This window comes from Apostichopus japonicus, chromosome 17, assembly GCF_037975245.1.
Source record: "Apostichopus japonicus isolate 1M-3 chromosome 17, ASM3797524v1, whole genome shotgun sequence".
In the NCBI taxonomy this organism is placed as follows: domain Eukaryota; kingdom Metazoa; phylum Echinodermata; class Holothuroidea; order Aspidochirotida; family Stichopodidae; genus Apostichopus; species Apostichopus japonicus.
Window position 1 is genome coordinate 11,993,319 of NC_092577.1, and position 23,654 is coordinate 12,016,972.

The 23,654-nt window shown below is 36.8% G+C and overlaps 1 protein-coding gene, 1 long non-coding RNA gene and 1 pseudogene across 3 annotated transcripts; all 3 read left to right on the forward strand.

Moving 5' to 3' along the window:
- The first annotated feature begins 6,715 nt into the window (after positions 1 to 6,715).
- On the forward strand, positions 6,716 to 11,518 carry LOC139954640 (uncharacterized). 2 transcript variants are annotated; one of them, XR_011788146.1, is made up of 3 exons: positions 6,716 to 7,810; positions 8,611 to 8,825; positions 10,754 to 11,518. It is a non-coding gene; the product is annotated as an uncharacterized lncRNA (long non-coding RNA). The 2 variants fall into 2 exon arrangements; XR_011788147.1 differs by having other exon boundaries at positions 8,614 to 8,825.
- Positions 11,519 to 13,106: 1,588 nt separating this feature from the next.
- LOC139957866 (U2 spliceosomal RNA) lies at positions 13,107 to 13,342 on the forward strand (annotated as a pseudogene).
- On the forward strand, positions 13,290 to 21,025 carry LOC139954999 (histamine H4 receptor-like). The gene has a single exon (XM_071955096.1). It carries the CDS (start codon positions 14,908 to 14,910, stop codon positions 16,012 to 16,014), a length of 1,107 nt encoding a protein of 368 aa, XP_071811197.1. The 5' UTR covers positions 13,290 to 14,907; the 3' UTR covers positions 16,015 to 21,025.
- Positions 21,026 to 23,654: the final 2,629 nt, after the last annotated feature.

Genomic DNA, 23,654 nt, shown 5'->3' on the forward strand with positions numbered 1-23,654 from the left:
GAAACAGAAGACGCTAAGTCCATCGGGCTTTCTCTGACACTGTCCGTGGCCGTATCGTATATTGCTCAGATTGTGTTGTTTGGTGAATCCGTAGATTGGACTTCAACGACTGGAGCTGTATTGGTTCTTATTTGTGTGATTGCAGTAGATTGCCAGAGGCTCGTTAAAACTTAAATACGTGAAATATACAACAACAAAGGTAGAAAACTTTGTTTGATATAAATTGAATCATGGAATATCATAAACATATTCCAAAAATGTGTTATCATATTAGTTATCATATTAGTTTACTTTATGTTCAAACTTTAAAGGGAAAACGCTATTCTCTGTGTCATTAAATGACACTCCTTTTTGTATTGAAATATTACAAGTTATGATTTTAATTTTTACTATAATCTTTCTCCTTAATTTTTTTTGGAATTGGCAATCAACGTATTAATCAATACGACAACATCAGCGACAGATATAGAAGCTCACATGGTTGTAGATATCCATATAATGGACCATTAGGCAAATTAACAGCCTATACTTCTTTGACCGTTTACTGGGCGGAACATACCCAAAAATACCTAACTTTTGGGGGAAAAAACTGTATCTTCCTTACTCTTCTAGCTATAGACTTGGTTTGAGTGTCAGGCTAAAGCTGAATACAAATCTATAAATAAATACCTATTTTTAGGGGAGTGATATTAATGTTTATTTCAAAATGTTGGTTCAAACTTTGTTTTGATTCAAAAAGTGTGAAATTCTATATTTTGACTTTTTTTCTCAAAAAAGCTAGGCTCCACTTCGAAAAAGGCCAGCACCTTCATAAATGTTCTATAACAGACATAAAAAACTACCCTGAAAAGATCAGGGCTATAGATAATTGGACATTTGAGTTATCATCGGAATATTGCCAAAAATCCGTCAAAAACCGAAAAATAATTGAAAAATCTTCATTGTTTCATTAAATCATATCTCGTGCACCAAACACCCTTTTTTTCAAAAATATTTAAATATTACGTTCTTTACATGCTTCCTTACATGAGTAAGCAAATTAATATCTTCATAGCGCCAACAATTCGTTGTAAGAATGATTTCCACGGTGCACGTGTGAGTGTACATACGTGTATTGCATATACGTGTATTGTTTAACTATTGTATCCTGGTGGAGGGGTCGTGTCCGTATTTTTTATGACAATCCTTATATCTCGGTCATTTGTTTATAGCCTCAAATGATAGGAAATATTTTCGATCAAACTATTTTAACATAAAATACACTAAAAAACGTTTATTGCTATTGGTGGTATGTATTCCAAAATAAGCTGTTTGGGGGCCTTATTTATTTACATACATAATGAGCCAAAACTTAGTGAAACTTAGCAGATATGAAATCAACTATTGTAACCCTGCCGTTGATATCAAGGTTCTTGTACAAATTATTCCTCTGAATTGATGTTAGTTGAGTCCCAAAAAAATCACTTTCTGCATTTTACTAAACTTGGTCACATTTCATTGTGCAAGGGATGCTTCATCCATATCCGATTCTCTCAACTGCTATCAGCTGACACCATTATGCAAGGAAAGAATTGAGTGACACGTGACAAAAGAATATAATCAGGAAAACCGTTCCACATCACAACAGACAGCAAGAAGACTAACGGGTATATCACTACATGATCAGAGCTATATAACAATACAAACCGGTTTCATTATTTTTGGTATAGAGTACCAAACACCGTATCCGTTATCAATTCGATTGTATTATTGGAAAACCGATTACAAGTAATATAATATAAACGTAAAGTGTAAGGCAAACCCAGCATGCAGCTAGTAGTATTTTGTACCGCATCCGCAAAAAAACACCCAGATATTTATGTACAGATCAGTTTTTAGCATGTAGATTTTTGCATGTCACTGTTTCAATGTACAAATACCCAAAAGAACTAACATATATACGTTCATTTATAACGCCATAATTTTCTTCACAGAGCATGTCAATTCTGTCTTTGTTCGTTGCTGTAAACTTTTGATAAAGCTTCACGTTTAAAGAAAATCATACGATGTGTTTAAAGGTATAAAGGTACTTGCCCGTGTTAAAGACAATGCTAAAACTATCTTCCAATATGTTTGTTCATAGAACCTACGAAATATATTTAGTTCGAACATTTCAGAGATAGGGAACAGCAAGTGGATGTGTTTGGGCTGTCAACCGGTAACTAATTCCGAGACAAATGTTTTTTAACTGATCATAGTATTATGGTTACTGTGGTGAAGGTACCAAAGGGGGTGGACAGGTGACACGTGTGTGACTGGCTCCCGTTCCTGCTTAGACATTTCCTTAACTGATTCAGAACATATTACAGAAGTGCTCAGGTATTCGGTTTTAACTGTGTGTTATTGGTTGTCCATTTATTGGCATTCGATCGCTTTCAACTCTTTTTGTAATCCTATCAAATAGAAAACCAGTAAAGAGACGTGATGACACCTTCAAGAATGATTGTTCCTTTGCACAGGAAGTGTTGTGGGCCCCGTCTGTGGGTTTGACCATTATTTATATAAAAAAAAATTACGTGTATTAGACCTGACGAAGCAGAAGATACAGAGACTTACTCAACCATCTACGAATATTACGTAACATTTGTCAGTTTGGTATTGCAATATGTTTGCTAATACTAACGGGTGGGACGTTGTGTCCTCAAGTGTTATATCCCTCTGAATGTTTCACTGGTATTGCCAATGGTTTGTTTTCTATTTCGAAAAGAAAGAGTTAATTATATTCCTGGTGAAAACACTTGGCTATAAGTATTTGTTCTTCTGCGTGGACAATTTCCTGACAGAATATTCTTTTCGTTTCCTTATATGATTGGTGGTAATTATCGTGGTTATATTATCTTATTTATTTAATATTCGCTCATCTGATGACGTATGATGATTTCGAAAAGATTACTACTCAAATGTGTACACAATGTTCAGTGTGTCCCCAATTTCAGGACAAACATGTTTCTACTTAGGACTGATGGTGGTGGTTATCTTCATGTTTATTTTGCCTTCAAAACAGTAGGATTGATTATTGGTATTTTCAAAAGAATTCAAGCGTTATAATTCAGCTTAGGGTAGTTGAATCACGTTTTCCTTAATAGCTCTCGCATTAATTGCTATTTTGTACGTTCTTTACCGATGTTTTTGTTTGACTATACATCTCAATTAGGAAAGAATAATAGTTCGACGTAAAGCTTAACTCATTCGACTTGTCGATTTCCCATTCAATAATCCTTACTTGTTTGGCAATCTCTCCCATGTGTACGTGATTGTTCATCTTAATAAGACCTGTGAAACCATTACACTCTGAGAAGACGTGATTGAACTTGAAAGAAACTTGGCTACGAAGACTACCACGATCAGATTTGTAACTTAACGTGATATCTCACTTTGGTAAAAGAAACTAATGAACGTTATAGTGGCCTAATTAACAATGATGTTTTTTCATTAAATTATCAACGTTTGGTAGAGTACCTCATGCTTATATGCTACGTTCATCTCGGTGACGCATTTGGAACCATTGTGCTCTGAGGAGGTTAGCAGATTAAAGCAGCATTTTGCGTTTGGTCGCCATTTTTTTTTTTTTTTTTTACATGTCCATCGAGTTTTATATATATATCAATCACAAAACAGCAAACTAAGATATCAGCCAAGTTTTTCCCTGCCAACATCGTTAATTGGCGAGTAATTAAGGATATTTGCAGAGAATGAGAAAAGTATCCACGACAAAATTCAACATTTAAAATTAATCGCATACAGTACCCCAAACCCACTAGTTTGAATTCAACCAATCAGAGAGCAGGTTTAGTTATGAGCCGTTGCTAAAGATATATTCAAGACTTTGCGTTGGCACAACCAGGGAGTTGTTATGGAACTCACTGGTACAACTGCCATAAAGACTGTACACAAATCAAGCTTGGTGTTGGATTACGTATTGGTCAATGACGTTCGTAGTGTTTAAATATTCATATTATGGGCGAGGTTAATTGGGATCCCAACGGAAAATATCTTGGAGAAAAACAAAATTGAAAGTTGCAAATTTTTCGACTTTTATGCCACCATTTGAAGTAAGATTTAAAAAGATAAGCTAGTTATGTATGTCGTTATGGCATAGTGGAGTCAGTGAGGTTGAGAAATATCATAGAAAAGGACGCAAAATGCTGCTTTAAGACATTGGCGCACATTTGATACCTACATCGATTGGCACTGTTTAGTATCCTGGTTCTAAGACTGACCGAGACTACTCAAGAGTGAACACAGTCTTCATCATTATGGATCAAGCAATAACTGTTTACTTACATGAGTCCAGGTGTAATGGTTCTTCGGTGACATATGAACCTGAAATATACCCCATGCCTGGTTCAACGGTAGCTTTAACAGCCTTCATCCTGCTTTCAGTATTGAATGTAGGCTGATACGGATTGACTATCCTATCGTACACGGGTGATGTAAATCTTAGACAACTATCGTTTAACTTATTCATATTAAACCTTGCGTTAGCAGACTTATTGGTAGGGATTATCTCGATACCTTTATATGCTTACTTTGACATTTTTCTTCCTTAAGACAATTAAACAATAAATACATATACATGGGTAATTTTGGAATGAGGATGTCCTTTCCCAGTTAATCTGTCGGCGTTTACTGTCTTCAAATGAGGATTGATTGCTTAAGAATGGTCTTTGATCCGATCAAATAAAAAACAAAAAGAGATCAAGTGAGAAAAGGATCTTAACGAAAATGGTTGTCACATGGATTTTAAGTTTGTCATACCGTTACCTTAGTCAGAAGACGACTTACGTCATAGTTGTTATTGTTAACTTATTAGGGGAATCCGAAAACGAAGAATAGCTTTCTACAAGCAGCTTCTCAGGAAGTACTACTAGTTGCTTATTGATAGATAGACAGACCGACCGACCGACCGACAGACAGACAGACAGACCGACAGACCGACCGACCGACCGACCGACCGACCGACCGACCGACCGACCGACCGACCGACCGACCGACCGACCGACCGACCGACCGACCGACCGACCGACCGACCGACCGACCGACCGACCGACCGACCGACCGACCGACCGACCGACCGACCGACCGACCGACCGACCGACCGACCGACCGACCGACCGACCGACCGACCGACCGACCGACCGACCGACCGACCGACCGACCGACCGACCGACCGACCGACCGACCGACCGACCGACCGACCGACCGACCGACCGACCGACCGACCGACCGACCGACCGACCGACCGACCGACCGACCGACCGACCGACCGACCGACCGACCGACCGACCGACCGACCGACCGACCGACCGACCGACCGACCGACCGACCGACCGACCGACCGACCGACCGACCGACCGACCGACAGACCGACCGACCGACCGACCGACCGACCGACCGACCGACCGACCGACCGACCGACCGACCGACCGACAGACAGACAGACAGACAGACAGACAGACAGACAGACAGACAGACAGACAGACAGACAGACAGACAGACAGACAGACAGACAGACAGACAGACAGACAGACAGACAGACAGACAGACAGACAGACAGACAGACAGACAGACAGACAGACAGACAGACAGACAGACAGACAGACAGACAGACAGACAGACAGACAGACAGACAGACAGACAGACAGACAGACAGACAGATAGATAGATAGATAGATAGATAGATAGATAGATAGATAGATAGATAGATAGATAGATAGATGCAAACTTTATTGTCCATTTCAGAAAACGGAAATTATTTCCCGTCGACAGTAAACATAAAACATTAGTGAATACAAACACAATCATACAATAAACAAACTATAAGTGAACAGCTACGAGAATAACACTAAATAAGCAGAACCAGAACAGTAAAAGAGGCAGCACAGAAGGCTGCAAGTGACAGATCACACACTGTGGCCAAATCGCTTTGCACGCGAGTTAAATAAGTGTATTGCCTCAGGTAAGAAAGAATTACGGAACCTGGACGTTTTAGTATTGGGCACCTGTAATCGTATCCCGGATCTGTTGAAAATGATATGACTATGAAAAGGGTGTGTGTGATCTTCTTTTATATTTTTTAGTTTCTTCAACAGACTCTCTTCATATATGGTTGAGACTGACGGAAGACTTGAACCAATGCAACGTTCAGCTAACTTCCGAACACGTTCCAGCTCTGCCCTGTACTTCTTCGGCATACTACCAAAGAAAGATATAATAATGGACGTTATGACACTTTGGATGATTGACTGGTAGAATAATTTCATGATGGTATAATTAACTCTGCATTGTTTTAATTTTCTAAGAAAATAAAGTCGTTGGCAGGCTTTACCCTTAACAGCCTTGTGTGAGCATTCCAATAAAGTTTATTATCAATATACGTTCCCAGGTACTTGTAGCTTGCTACCCTCTCAACTACTTTGCCATCAATTATGACATGATCGTGGACAATATTTCCTTTCCTAAAATCAAACACTAGCACCTTAGTTTTATTTATATTTAACATCAGACTGTTACTTTTAAGCCAACCAACAAATTTCTGTACTTCACTAACAAAGGCAGAGCTGTCATTATTATAAAGAAGACCAGTCAGCACGGTATCATCAGCATATTTGATAATATTGCATTGGTCACTCGATATTACACAATCATTTGTGTATAAGCAGAACAGCACTGGTGAGAGCACACACTGAAAAAATAAACTAGTCAATATTGCCACGGACTAACGTTAAATTAGTCTATAACGTTAGTCAATGCACACGGACTAGCAAAAATCTTCGTTTCATCGCTGCTTCTTAGTTAGTTTACACTGACTAAGGAAAATATAATCGCAGCTTAGTCGGTGGCGACGGACTAAGGTATTTTAACCCATGGACTAAGAACGATACGGACACCCGATTTACGCCATAATCGTAGCTTAGTCGGTGTCGACGGACTAATGTATTTTAACCCAATTCGATTCACTTCAATTTGGAAACCGAGAGGCAACGGCAGCTTGCTGGGCTTGGCATAGTTTCATACGATCACTCTAAGCAACTTTCAACCGTAAATCACCCAAGAAGGTCTTTAGAAGAATGGAGGTATTAACTGCATCATCGGCCTACCTGTTATTCCTTTAACTTGAAGGTAAAATTAAAGTTAATTGTTAGGCCACTGGCACTAGTACTGTATTATGGTTAGTGTAACGCTACCGTTGTCACGTTGGCGTTTCGCAATACACAAGTGCAATGACAGTGAGTAGCCTATAGGCTTCTACTGGGTACTGCAGTGCATTCTCAACACTAAAGTGTGCATCCTAAACACCAATTAACAATGTGTTATGTGTGTATTGGGCTAGATTGAACAGTGGCACATAATCTTCTTATTTATTCCCAAACAAATGCTGGAACTATAAGGCTCAATAGTTTATTTGAAGTCTACACTCATTTGGTAAAGATTTCCTGTAATTTCCCATGTGAATCTAAATGGGTAGGCTTTGTGATATTGAATAAGCAAGGCTAGACCTTCAAACGTACAGTCACAGTAGGCTGAACAAATTATGTTGGCTAGTCAACGGTATTATATGTTGCGAGCAGTCAGGATGCACGCTTCAGTTCTATTTAACCTTTTCATTTATCATTTTTTAGTATTTAATTTCCGGTCACGCCCAGGAAACAATTGCGACATTCCTTCACGGTCGACTTGCTTACTGTAAGAAGTATTAACCGTTTTTTCTCAGGCAAGCTTGATAGTCTGAAGTTATTATAACATGTGCTTTTAGTATACTGCCAAAAGAGTAAGTTGTTGTATTTGTATTGATATTTTATGTAGAAGTAACGGAAAATTTAGTATGTTTAGTTTGGTCTAATTGCACGTTTTTTTTTTCTGTCCAATGTAGTGCAGGGTTCACTTGCGCGAATTCAAATTATTCTGTTTATGTATATGTATATGCATCGATTCTTAGATTATGATGTTTTTTTGACATTTATTTGTAATTCAAGCATATCTGTTTAGTAGCAAAGTGTAAAGGTTAAGATTAATTAGTTTTCTCTTTTTGATCCTAGATTGAATGAAACTCATTGGCGTAAATAATAGATCAGATGATACAGTTTAACGCAGTTGCTAAAACTCTGGGTATTCTCTAGTCTTCGCCTGTCCATTATATACTTTAGTACTACTAGTAAGACTATATCAAAACGACCGAAGACAAACTTAGTGTAACAAAATACTGATTCTCCTCTAGCCTAGGTCTAAACAGGCTTGTTATGTGAGCAAGCAAAATAACAACTAAAAACGATTAGGCCTATAAATAAGTTGGCTCAGTGCATTTCTGTTTCTAAAATTTTATATTTTTAAAGATCATAAAAACAAACAAAGATTTAGCCCATGTCTTATTATCTCTGTATTCTGGGCATTTGATTCTGGTTGCAATGGTGATGACACTCTCGTTCAAATTTTCAGCTTTATACAGTCTGCTTCAAACTTTGGGATTGTTTTTAGAGACTATAGTGGAAGCAAATCTCACATAACTTTGTGGTGACAACTTTATTATTTTTTTTTTCAAATGATGAATACTTTGCTGTTTCTTTCTTCCAGCAGGAATTGAAAAGCCAAATATCTAAGTCATGGGTGAGCTTTCCTGTGATGTACGACACCAGTGTGGAGGCAACAACAGAAGAGGAGAACTGTGTTATATATGGCTTAAAGACATGTTTTAAGATGATATATTGGTACCCTTCGCAGAACAAAAGAGTTTATCCAAGACTCCAAAAAGCAAAGGAACAAGTACCATAGAGAAAAAAGATGGAAGAGTGAGTTTAACTATTGTACCCAACTGTTTAATGATATTTAAGATACTTTTCATAACCTGTTTTAAATAAAAAAAACAGTCTAGTATATCATTTACGTGCAAGCTTCATAAGTTTGGTCAAATTTTCACTGATCTGTAGAGGGGTAGTCGAGAGGGTTTGGTTAGCTGGGAAGGTAACCAATTGCCTGGTACATCACAATGTTCACAATGCATTCCTGTATATGAAACCTGATGACTGGCAAACCGACTGTGGTGGATGTGGCTGGGAGAGCAATTTTAAAGTCACCTAATAGCTAACCTAGAGCAGCTTTCATGGTAACCACATCAAAGTAAGAACAATGTGTCAGGTATGGCCCCAAGAGCAACAAATGGCCATTGCCAGTAATTATTGGTGGTGGGGTACCCCTGCCAGTGATCTATAATTGACCCCTCACGGCTGACCTAGGTCAGCTCATGAGGTAACCACTTGAAACCTACTGGAAAATGTTGGTTAGGACTTCAGATACAAGGGATGGGCATTGCCAGTAATTTTTATTGGTGGGGTACCCCTGCTAGTAGACCCCCAATATGCCCATCCCCTCATTGACCTAGGTGAGCTCATGATTTGACCCGTTGAAACCTACAGGAAAATGATAGGTATCACTTCATATGTAAGGATGGGCATTTCCAGTATTTTATATTGGTGGGCCACCACTGCCAGAGTCCGCCCATCCCTTACATATAGAATCCTGTCAATAATTTTCCAGTAGTTTTCAACTGGTTAAATCATGAGCTGACCTAGATCAATGAGGGGAGGGGGGGGGCTTTTTGGGGGTCTACTGGCAGGGGTACCCCACTAATATAAATTACTGGAAATGCCCATCCCTTACATATATATAGAGTCCTGCCAATCATTTTACAGTAGTTTTCAACTGGTTACCTCATGAGCTAATCTAGGTCAATGGGGGATGGGCATTTTGGGGGTCTACTGACAGGGTTACCCCACCAATATAAATGACTGGAAATGCCCATCCCTTACATATGAAGTGATACCTATCATTTTCCAGTAATTTTTCAACTGGTTATCTCATGAGCTGACCTAAGTCAATGAGGGAATGGGCATTTTGGGGGTCTACTGGCAGGGGTACCCCCCCCCCCAATATAAATTACTGGAAATTCCCATCCCTTACATATGAAGTGATACCATTTTCCAGTAGTTTTCAACTGGTTACATCATGAGCTCATCTAGGTCAATGGGGGATGGGCATTTTGGGGGTCTACTGGCAGGGGTACCCCACCAATAAAAATTACTGGCAATGCCCATCAGTTGTATCTGAAGCCCTAAGCAACATTTTCCCGTAGGTTTCAAGTGGTTACCTCATGAGCTGACCTAGGTCAGCCTTGAGGAGTCAATTATAGATCACTGGCAGGGGTACCCCACCACCAATAATTACTGGCAATGGCCATTTGTTGCTCTTGGGGCCATACCTGACATATTGTACTTACTTTGATGTGTTACCATGAAAACTGATCTAGGTTAGCTATCAGGTGACTTTAAAATTGCTCTCCCAGCCACACCCACCACAGTCGGTTTGCCAGTCGTCTGGTTTCATATACAGGAATGCACTGTGAACATTGTGATGTACAAGGCAATTGGTTACCTTCCCAGCTAACCAAACCCTCTGGGATCCCGGTCTATTGGGATCATTATTAACATGATTAACATAATTATTAAGCTTTGAGAAATAACTTGGTGTTATGCTGTGCAAAGCTAATAATAATTTGGTAAAGCTGCTATTCCTGGCTTATAATTTGAGGGACCTAGATTTAAATGTATACCTCCCAATATGTTATAAACTTTTAATGTAAATGTATGTTTATGATAATGTGAGTTATCATGTGCTATATCTGTATCTGTGCTTACACGTATATCATATTTTCTGTCCACAGGTCAATAATGGTGCAGATTTTGGCTTCCTGAAGACAAGTGGGAGGCCATTTGTAGTTAAGAGAAACACTCTTTGTTCGTGAAGACTTAACTGGTGTCGATTTGGGGTACCACTTTAAAACGAAAGTCATGAGGAACCCTTGCCCAAGATTCAACTTTGCATTATTGTGCAGTGCTATACTTTTGCGATTCATGTTTGATCCATTAACTTGTCTTAACTTTGTTGGAAAAAAAAATCAGATTTTCAGATTTTATTTACAGTGATTTCTTCTCTATCTGTCGAAAGTCAGCCTTTTGTAGACATCAGAAGTTTGATCAGAAATAAATACTGCCAACGTACACATTATTTGTGTTTCTTCTGCTCTCTTTTCTTTCAGTGATGCTAGTCAGTGAAACTAGTCGGGTTTAATTCTTTCAGTGAATCTAGTCAGTGCAACTAGTCAGTCGATACCGACTAAGAAAGGTTAGTCGGGAGAGGCACCATCCTGACTAATGTAAAACCTGCTATAAACTAGTCGGTGGCTCATATAAATTAGTCGGTAAAGACCGACTAATGTCACCAACTAATGTAACTGACTAATATACATTTACCAACTAAGAAATTGTTGATGGACTAAGCTGACGGACTAAGATGACCGACTAAGAAATCCAACTGACTAAGGAATAAATTAGTCGGTATAGCAACTGACTAAGGCTATGTTAGTCGGGAGAGGCACCAGATGGACTAACGTTTTGTTAGTCGGTGAACCAATTTAAGTTTTCAGTGCACATCCCTGGGGGGCACCCGTACTAATGACACACTGGTCAGATCTGAAATTTTTCTTACAACTGAGTAGACACGTATGGCTGCTCTCGGTCAATTTCGAGAAACAATTAATGTTAAACATATACATGTTGAGATGACTACAGGTGTCCACTCAGAAAACATCAGTGTTTCACAGTTGACATCAGACGTCCAAGACAAGACAGCATTCGGACGACATGGAAGGATAACATTTTTTTATTTTTTATTTTTTTGTTTATTTATCTTGTTGGATTCCGGCAAACGTATTGACCTTTCTAGTAACTATAGATATGTGTATTCGAATTCCACCTCCAGCTACCACATTCAGGTTTTTTATTTACTTACTAATTCAGATATGAATTCGTTTATATATGCAGTAACTAACAAATTGTTTTGGAAAGCAATAGTTTTCATAGGTTAAAAATGCGATACCAATCAGTTTCATCGGATCTGTAACTCCGTTGTAAATAGGAAAATACAAGCTGACTGTATTGCAATGAATTTGTAATGAATAAGAACAACTCTCCAAACTCAATATTCATAGTTTGACACTTTTGAGATATTTGTTAATAAATGTAACAGTTTGGCTTTACAATTTTACTCTACTATTAACGTCGATAAAATAGGCTTACGTTACCATTATCTAGCACCTACAAATCACGTGATATACAACGTTTCATATTACTTAAAGGTGCACTTTCTTTGACATTGATACATGGTAGTCTAATGTGCTCGAATGTCCAATACTTTACAATGGCTAATAGTGTTTTAAGTCGCTAATAATAGTTAATGTATCGATCAATTATTTATTTTGATGAGTGCATATTTTAATGAACTTTGGGATATTTGAACAGCAAAGTGTATAGTATTGTATTTACCAAGCTGGTTATTGATAAAACAAAGATACTCTCAGATATGATTTATTTATATACATGTTCATTCGCGAGTGATTAAATACCCCATTTGGTTCCTACAACTCCATCATAGAGGCACTTTTCAGTTTGAATTCGTTATTTATCTTACTGTCCAAACATATTTCGCACATCAACAAGTAAAGAGTATTACATTTCCCCCACAAAAGGAACTTTCATAACGAAAGTGTAGTTTGCATTTACAAGAAATGATCTTAAAGAGTCATTTTTAACCAAACAATTTATTGTGCGTCATATTTGTGATGTGGGTACTTTTGAGGGTTCAAGAACTCTGGTTGGACAGCTGGGGGGGGGGGGGGGTTCTGACCCTTTCTTTATCTGAACTGCACGGCTCTCTGTTTCTTTCCTCGTAATTTCTAAAACTGTTAAAGAGTACAATAATATTATCATTCTCATTTCCTTTTTTTCGTTAACTTTTATACCTTTAATGACATTCGATTGCCTTTAAACTGTTCGTTATTAAATCAAGTGTAAACCAAGTAAAACCACTGATGACATCAAAACTATTGTTGCTCCTTTGTATCGGAAGTTCTATAAACTTTGGTTTGCCCACTGCGTACTGAATGATTTCAGCCGCATATAACCGTCTGACGAATTAGGATACCATAAGACTTATTCAACTAACTACTTTGTTACGTAACATTTTCTCGGCCTTTTGGCTAAGATCATGTGTAGTATCTGTTCCCTTCGGGAATGGTGATACACACCTGACGATGATCACACAGTCACAGTCCCGATGCAAGGGGACTGGGGCTGAGAGCGGATCAGTCGTTTGGTAGTTTGGTTTTCGTGCCCAGGTTCTTTCCTGGGTGACTTTTTCTTAAAAAGTATTTTCTCAATCTGGTATTGTCATATGATTGCCGAAGCGAACGTATAAGTATGCCATTATGCCCTCAGAAGTGTTATTGCTCAATGTTTTATCACTGTCACGAATGTCATTTTATTTGTTTGTTTAAAAAAAAATCTTTAATTTTTTGACCTGTTGCATACCCCTGTGGATTCTGTATCGACAATGTTCCTGACAGAATGTACGTCTCGTTAGTTACATAATTGGTACCTTCTATCAAAGATAGATCCTGGGGAAAGAATTCCCAAATAACTTTTTCCACTCTCAACCACAATTCTGTCTTACATGGAAACCGTATGATCATGACAATGGTACGTCAAGTAATTACAACGTGTCCTTTCGAAATATAATATATACACAACACATGTCTAGGTTAAAGGTTGGAGAGCGATCCTCTGTTTATTGTGCATCTGAACTGAAAAGAATGTATACTACATCGATTATTATAGTTGTTATCACGTTGTCTTGTTAACTTTGAAATGGTTCGTGATCTTAGGATTTAATGATTTTCGAAACAATATCATCATAAAAAAGACATTATAGAAAGTATCCATGCGTATTGGCTCACTGCACTTATGACATAAAATATCGCATTGAAAACGTTGTGTTAATAAAGCGTTTGCAAAGTGTTTAATCGGAGTGGATAATTTCCTTGCAGCACAATTTGTTTTAATGGACTGCAAATTGGTATTTACTTCATTTTGCGAATGGAAAATAATAAACTTGGCACTCAGTAGCTTTGGAATTGCTATCTTGTCAGTTTCTGTTTACCATAGTATAGTTCTTTGACAGTGCAACTGACTTTGAAACCTTCGTATTGTTTCACAGCAAAGAACTTCGCGTTTAAAACGTTGTGTTTAATCGTAGTCGATAAATTCCTGGCAGCACAAAGAAAAAATTAATGGATTGCAGATTTGTATTTACTTCGTTTTTCGAGTGGAAGATAATAAACTTTATACTCAATCGTTTGCTCGTTGCTGTCTTCAAAATAAAATTGCTATCTGCCAGTTTCTTTATACCATATTCTAGTTGTTTGACAATACAACTCACTTCGGAAACAAGAATGATAAAGCGACAGAACGTCATTAGTTAACTCACTTGACTGGCCGTTTTCCTTCCGATTGGTCAATGTTTACTTGACAATCTACATCATGTGATCTTGTGTGAGCGTACGTGTTTGATCATTTTATTGAAGTCGTAGAAGCAATGAAGGCATGATAATGTAACTCGATAACGCCGTAACGCCTACGTGTTTTCATACCAAACATAGTTGAAATTATAAGGAATCTGGCAACGAAAATTATTACGACCCACCTTATAATTTAACGTGTTTCTTTTACTTGGGAAAGCAAAATAGATTTTACCTAATTGGTGGAATCACTACCACAGACTACTGATTTTCATTCAGTAATCACTCCTAAGCAGACTACAATACTGCCATGTGTCGGTATGTGAATCCACTGAGCTCTTACGAGGTAACGCGATACAGACCTTGGTGTGCATGTATTATTTACATTAATTAATTGGTCCAGTTCGGAGTCCTTTTTTTCTAAGACGGCTTGAGAATACATTACAACGAACGAGGTCTACGTCATGATGGATCAAGCAATAACCGTTTCCGACAATGGTACTATTAGTTACGGTTCTTCCATGACATACGAACCTAATATGTACCTCACAGCTGGTTCAATTGTTGCTTTAACAGCCTTCGTCGTTCTTTTAGTGTTGACTGTATTGGGAAACGGATTGACTATTTTAGCGTACACGAATGATATCAATCTGAGGAAAATACCATTTAACTTCTTCATATTAAACCTTGCTATATCAGATTTATTGGTAGGGGTAATAACGATTCCTGCATATATTTATTACGGCATTTTGGTTCCTAACAACAATTATACATCAAATGCATATATCGATGTAATTGTGAGTATGATAACGCCGTTCCCAATATTTCTGTCGGTATTTATCGTCATTCTAATGACGTTTGATCGCTTAAGAATGGTCTTTGATCCGATCAAATACAAAATGAGATCAAGTAACAAAAGGATATCAAAGCAAATGATTGTCATATGGATAGTAAGCTCGTTATACATTTTCCTTGTTTTGATATTGCCTTACCTTATCACAGAACCCATGAACGAAGAATTGCCTATTTATGTAAGCAGCTACTCAATAATTATCTTTAATTTCTTATTGCCACTGACATGCTTACTTCTCATGAATGTGGTGTTTGTCTTAAAACTGAGTAGACGTATGGCTGCTCTCGGTCAGGTTCGGGAAAGAAGTAATGTTGAAGATATAAATGTTGAGATGACTACAAGAGCTCATTCAGAAAGAATCAGTATTTCACAGTTGACATCAGACGTCCAAAACGAGTCAGCAATTAGACGACGGAAGTGGACAAATCGTAACGAAGAAGAACGTTTAATGAAACATCAGCTTCGTAAAGTCTCTCTGAATATAATGGTTCTTGTTGGTGTTTATTTATTCTGTTGGATTCCAGCAAACATACTGAACCTTTTAGCTACTATAGATATGTCTATTCGAATTCCCCGTTCAGCTATCATGATCACGTTTTTTATGTTACTTTCTAATTCAGCTATAAATCCGTTTATATATGCAGTAACTAACAAAATGTTTTGGAAAGCAATAGTGAAACTTTTTACAAAGTTGAATAGACAGTCACAAGATTTGTAAGTTAAATATGTGATTGCAACCACTGGCGTCGGAACTTTAACGCGGTTGCAATAAGAATAATATCATGTTTGCTATAATCAGAGTAGGCAGTTATGTCAAGATGTTCATCAGAAGCATGTGTTATAGGAGAAGCCGACTGGATTTGGACAAAAAATGTCAGGTCGGATGGTAATATACTTAACAGGTTTAATTCATTTTATATTTTGCTTGAAATGTTATATCGATATCTTATATTTTCATGATGTGTCGATGTATATCGATACTTTCATTATGATCACCATTATCGAGATGTGTGGAAAGCTTTTCCTACTTCTTATGCTGTTTTCGGTGTGATTCTTTATAATACGCAGCAATTATGATCCTTTCGAGCAGCTGGTGTTGTGTCGGAGGACAGACTGACTATGTTGCAATGGATATGAACAATTCTGCGAACTCATTATTCATCGTTTCGCCCTCTTCGAGATATCAGTTTTAACCAATGTAACAGTTTCGCTCTGTAATTTTACTGTACTATTAACGTCGATAAAATAGGCTTACGTTACCATTTTCTAGCACATGTAAGTCACGTGATTTACTACGTTTCATATTTCTTAATGGTCCATTTTCTACTTACATTGATAATAACAATAGTATAATGTATTTGAATGTCCAATAGGCTAAAATGGCTAATAGTACTTTAATTCGCTAATGATTGTTAATGAATCAATCAATACTTAATTTTATGTGTGTAAGCTTTGGAATATATTTAAACGGCAAAGTTTATAGCAATGTCTAGACCAACGATACTCTCAGATATGAATTATTTATATAAATATCCATTTGCGAGTGATAACAATCCCAACACCCGGACACTTTTGTTCATGTACGGTCCCTCATAATCATATACAGAAAGTAAAAAGCTCATATTTTCGTAATGTTTAATGTTTTCTTCTTAAGTTGTTGTCGAAACGTAACCAAAAGACCTGGTCGAGTCCATGGTATCCCGAGAGAGTGTTGGTACCGCAATTGCCATCTGTACTAATTTATTCAACCTATTTTTTCTTATTTTGTCCTTTAATGAAAACTGTAGTCCTATACTAAACCACTGATGAAAAATAGATATTCAATATAATGACAAAGTACCCGTCGTTTTGTAGTCTCTTCCTACGTTTGGCCTTGTCAGAAATGATAACAGTATAAACGACTGAACACATGAGTAAACGTTGAGACAGTCGAGATAGGGGGAGGGTATGAAACGCAACCTTAATTTCCTGACAAAGCCTTAAACTGTTTACATTACAATAATATTGGCATTCTCATTTTCTTTTGAATTTTCTATACTTTTACATTCAATTGCCTTCAGATCTTTCGTAATTAAATTAAATGTGAACCAAGTAAAATCTATAGATGAAACCTTCAAGATTAATTATCCTTTGCATCGAAATTCGATAAACTTCGAATTTGGCTTAGCCACTTCGTACTTAAGTATTACACCCACATATAATCATAATCATAATAAGCAGCAGTAGTTTTTTTACGACGCTGCATGTGGGAGGAACCTGCAAGGGCTTATGGATTACAACTTACACGTCGTGTGGCTTCCAATTCAATATTTTAACTCAAATTTGGCATCTTTACAATTTAGAAAATCATTTCAGATGGGAATACCGTAGATTGCTTTTGGATGAAAAATCCGCCTTACTGTAACCCGGACGGGAATCAAACCCCGAAACTCCCGATTGCTAAGCCTCATTGCTTCAAATGCCACCGCCTTTATCCACTCGGCTACAGCACCGATGTTTAACAGTCTGACCAAACAATATACACAGAGAATTATGTAAAACAAATCCGTTGTTACATAACATTTTTTGGTATTGTCATATGATTGCCGAAGCGAATGTATATATGTATGCTATTATGCTTTTAAAGTGCTATTGCTCAATATCATATCACTGTCACGAATGTCATGTTTTGGACGTAAGTTGGAAGTGCCCGATGCCCCTACTGGTAAATGCCCCTTCGGTGAAGAATGTGTCGCATCACCAACGAATATTTATAATCAGTATCGTTTTCAGTTATTAGATATGCAAGAAGAAAAACATGGATTAACCGATGAGAGAGTTCTTCGTACTGTTTGAACTATGAAAGACAAACTAAACTCTTTGAAAATTAACACTTAATCATTTTCTATGATATTCTCTATTGTTTTAACCTTGTAGTGTACCGGTGTCATATTCTACCCGATAATTGAAAGCAGACAGTATCAGTAAAAGTCAAATATGTTCACACTGGTATTTATCTATTTATATTTATTTCGGATTTTGTTATTCTCAAATTTCACATTCAAAGAATGGAAATCAAATCTTATGACACTGGATCTTCAGATAATATCACACTTCTATTAAATCAAACAAATATATATATATATTGACTCATCTAAAACCCCTAGACAGTTCTCTTAGCTGAATCTTAAGAATAACAAGTTGAACAAGTGTTGCCATATATCTTTTGTATGTCTTGGTATCTGTAACATTCAACTTTATTATAAAATTTGCAATGTATATGCATAATTGAAACAAAATAAATGAGGACAAAATGTGTGTTTAATGCTATAAAGACAATTATTACATTTACGTGATCTACTAGACTTCTCAGGGATTGTAGCGACTGACTTTTATATCGGACTTTATGATAATATTTTCAATCATTTTATTATACGATGAACACAATATTTTTCGACGCGAAGTTGTACAGCTTCAACAAAATGATGATCTTCTGTAAGTGGAATCCAACACATGGGGAAAACTGATGAAATAGTGAACTGCAATAACTATATGGTTAATAACCGAGGATAAATAGGTGATTTAGAATTCTTCGATAAAAACACAAAATAAATATACGTATATTAGCACAAAATTGACAAAAATGTCTCTTAAAAACGCACTTGGTCGAACTAGCAGCAAATTTTGTTTAATCATAGGTAAAATTAATTGAAATGGTTCAATAATCTCTTGACTAATGGCCAATACCGAACATGGAGTTATGAAACTTACTTCACTTAAATAAAAAATTAGCTCCTTAATGGTGTACGCGTTGCTCCTTATGTTTCAAGTTAATGAACGGGATCATGTAGTCTTTTAGATAAAGATGTTTAACATGACTGTGTTTCTCAAACGTCTCCGGAAACCTCCTCAGTTTTGCGATTAATAACACATTTTGTGAGGAATAAGCTTGTCAGTGGTAATAAAAAACTATCGATAATTTATACGTAGATGCCTACGTAATTAAACCAGTCATCGTTCTGCTATTCCCCGAAAGCATATCATATAAACTGAATCGGTTTATTCTCTATATCTAAACAGAAGAAGGGTTAAGCTAGCTTACTACGCATACCTTACCACAATCGCTTGTTTTAAGTTTCCTTCGTCACTTGATCTCATTTTGTATTTGATCGGATCAAAGATCATTCTTAATCGGTCAAACTTCATAGCGTATGCAATGCAGAGCCTGATCAGATTATAACCATCCAAAATTACAAGGTAACAACGATAAAGTAATCATGCTAATCACTACCATCAAATCTGTTATGGCAAGGTTTAAGTTATTCTTTAGCACGCGTGCAGGGGATTAACACACATGAATTCAATTTGAAATGTCTTTTAAACCCCAAAGTGTTTCTGAAAACTTTACGTCTCTCAGGAATTTGTCAATCCAGAATAAACAGTTTATAGCTAGTTGAATGGACCGGGTTTAATTACTTTCTTTCCATTTTCAAAAATAAGTAGAAAAAATAATTAATGGTAGTAATATCACTAGGGGAATATAAAATGTGAGGACAGAACGGCCTTCCTTGGCCTGTATCGGCAAACACGACATGTAAGCTTCCAGTTTTCAGTAGTTTGCCAATGGTAATGCGAAACTAATAATAGTTCATTGGTATCTGTTCAAGTAATTAAATCATTCATCGTTCTCGTATCCCTCGGATAAATCAGAGATAAACGGATCAGGTGGTAAAACGTTATACAAACAGAAACATGGTAAAGCTAGCTTACTACGCATACCACAATCGTTTGTTTAAGTTTTCTGTAAAATTTGATTTCATTTTGTATTTGATCGGCTCAAAGATCATTCTTAAGCGATTACAGTCATTTGCATAGTGTATGCCATGTAGTGTCTAGGTTATAACTATTCAAAATTACAAGTTCAAACAAATAAAGGAATAATGATAATCCCTACCAATATATCTGCTGTGGCAAGGCCTAAGAATAAGAAATTTAATAATATTTTCTTAAAAATTGCATTATTTGTGTATATACGCTAGGATAGTCAATCCGTTTGCCGTTTTCAATGTCATAAGAATGATGGAGAATGCTTGGGGGCTGCATCACCATGCATGTTGTATACACCAGGTTCGTTTGGTGGAACCATTACCCAATTAGACACTACAATAATCGGTTATGCCGTGATCCATAGTAATAAACACGTTATTCATTCTTGAGTAGTCCCAAGCAGTCTTAGAACAAGGATTTCAAACATCATGAGTTACGATAAAACGACTATATCGAGTTACTTAAGGAAAGACAAACACAAACGTAAGGGAGTCATTTGGTAACTCAAACATCAGTTGTTGCTTAATAAGAAGCTAGTCGAAAAAGTCAAGACAGGTCAAATGTTTAATACCTTAATTCTGATTTGGTCAAAGTAAATGCAACATTCTATGAACACTTTCATTGGAGTAACACACATAGGCATAAGTAAATTTAATTTGAATTGGTTCTTCAACCACTTACTGTTTCTGAATACAATACGTCATGACTCGAATGATTTATAATTAAATGAGAAAACGACGATAATAATAACCACTAGACATATGAGAAAATGGAGAAAATATTCTCTCATGAAATTGTAGATTCAGACAGAATAAATACCTCGTAGCTACTTTGGTAGACCAGTTTTTATTTAGCTTTCTCTTTTGACAAAATAAAAGGAGAATGAAATAGTTAATACTAGTTCAACCATTTGAGAAATATAACATTTGAGGACACAAAATTAGGCTTTCTACGTCAATTTCGTACGTAATACGTAAGTACGTAATATATTATAACTTTTTATCTATATATATATATATATATATATATATATATATATATATATATATATATATATATCATTAAGGAGCTGCTTCGGCTTTCATAGCGGTCTTGAGAAATTAAACAAACCAACAAAATTGTCACCTATTAAAATCAAAATTGAGCGCTGATGAAGTAGGTAAAGTCATTTCACGTCTATTTTCTTATTTCTTACAATTGCATTTGACAGTTCTTGACATAGGCAAGTCAAAAAAGTAAACGAAAACCCCGAATAAGTCTAGTAATTACTGCAGTTGTTCTCAAATATTTCACATTCAATCATAAAACCAACTTTTGTCTCGTTAACATGGAATTCCTTTCCCTAAAATGTTCTCAATTCAACTAAGTATAAAAGCTTCCAATTAATCTTCGATAAAGAAAACTTGGCGAAAATTAAGGTAAGTCAGTGCTGAGTGTGTAGAGATAGACAATGTAACGTGTAAAACTTTCACTAAGTGAAAGTTCGTTTACACACAGTAAATATCCTATGCTTATGAAATAAAACTTGTGAAAGGTACAATAGACAATAATGTAGTGAAGATGTCTTCAGTTTCAAGTTCCACAAACGATACGGATTTAAGGGTTCATAGCCTCTAAAAAGAGAAGGAATTAAGAATATTAAATCTAATAGAAATCAAATTTTCTGTTATGCTGTCAAACTTTTTGATATATGCCAAACTCCGCATATGCTTAAGAAAGTTTGTGAATTAGGCCTACTTTCAACTTTATTACCGCCATGAGTGTCACATATCTCACGATCTGCTATAATTACGCTAGCTACACAAACTACTACTACACCGAATTTTCTCGAGCTTCAACTCAGGCCAAAAGAAATAAGGCAAGCATTGCAAACATTTTTGTAAGATGTACTTATTCTTTTCTGCAAGATATACTTATTCACAATATCTTAAACAATTGTATCCATGTTTGCCGCAGGCAAAGAAGCCGGAGTAGTGTTTGCTTGAGTGGCTTTGCTCACCTTAGTCATCCTCCAAGGACAAATAATTCTGAGCATTCCATTCCTGTATTGAGGTGAAGTTACTGCATAAATTAACGGATTTATAGCAGAGTTTGAATACAGTAACACAAGTGCAACATGGTATAAGAGAATTGGTAGGTTAACGCCAAAGAGCTGAAGCAAAAGTAATCCATGTATTGGCATCCAACAAATCAAATAAACTAAAACAAGAATAAACAGGTTCCGAGCTATTCGACGTAGCTTTGATTTTCTGTTGTCGTCGATAACAGACGAGAAATCAAGCACATCTTCGTCTGTACTTTTATTCGTAGCGATAATAAATCTAGTTATCTGTCGGGTCGATTTAGCGGTTGACGACGTCCTCTGGTTGTTTTGATCAACTTCCAAGCTTATGGATTGACATTTAGTCTTAGTCACTTCGTTCATGTTGTCTGGTCTGCTTTGAAACACCCGCAGTCTTACTCGCAACTTACTCAGGAATGCGATGTTCATAACAGCTAAGGCAGTCAAGGGTAGAATGAAGTTTGCAACAGCTTCAATTACATCAAGATAAATTTTCACCCTCCACCACCGTTCGAGTTCGGTATAGTCTTCCTGTTGTGGTGCAACTATAGCAACCGCAACAATGACAAGCACAGTATAAATATTTGCATGCAGAATACTCGCAATACACACGTAACTCATGCTTTTGTTGACTCGTGAAATACTATAAGATGCATGATATCTGAAGGGATTCGTAACTAATCGGAGACGGTCGTACGTCATTAACATAACTACAGAAACGGATAATGCCACAGGGAATCTAGCAGCCCACCAGGCCAGCAAAGTCATCCATGCTGATGAGAATTGAACGTTATACCAGATAAATATACGTGTAAACACTGGTAGGCCAACAATTCCTACTATCAAATCTGCAATAGCCAAAAGTAGGATGTACCTGTTGAATGGAATGGAACGAACCGACTTCGTAAGGGTGTAACTTACAATCACCAATGCGTTCCCGAATAGAATTAATACCATAAGGAAAACGTGCACGGTTATTGTTACGATGGTATAAATCTCACCAAATCCGGCATCTGATAACATAGTCGAAACAGTTTCATTGGACAAATTTTGCAACAACATTCTACCGTTCATAGTTTCGTCAAAATTAAGATTTTAAAACGAGTTTAACGTTCGTTTGTGCTTAAATCGTTCCTGTACTTTCTGATATCGCTCACGCAATCCCATCACTTCGATGTTCTTTTCTTTACATAGATGTATTTCATAAAGTGGGAGGATACATTTTTATAATACTGAAAGCTATTAGAGATATGCTCGACAATCTACAGCCATCTGAAAGCAGTCATGGTGTCTTCAATATTTACATTTTGAACGAGTTAAACGTCCATTTTAGTCCTAATTGAAAGCTTTTAGAGATGGACTCGACAAGACAAACAGTATACGCCCATCTGAAAGAAGTATTTGACTAACACTGAGTGGAAATATATCAAACCTGTTATGTGATAAACAAATAAAATCGATAAGAGCTCGCGTTCGTGTCCGTAGACTTT

Excerpts from the sequence above, each read along its gene's own strand:
- LOC139954999 (XM_071955096.1), top strand. The coding sequence starts at position 14,908 with ATGATGGATCAAGCAATAACCGTTTCCGACAATGGTACTATTAGTTAC.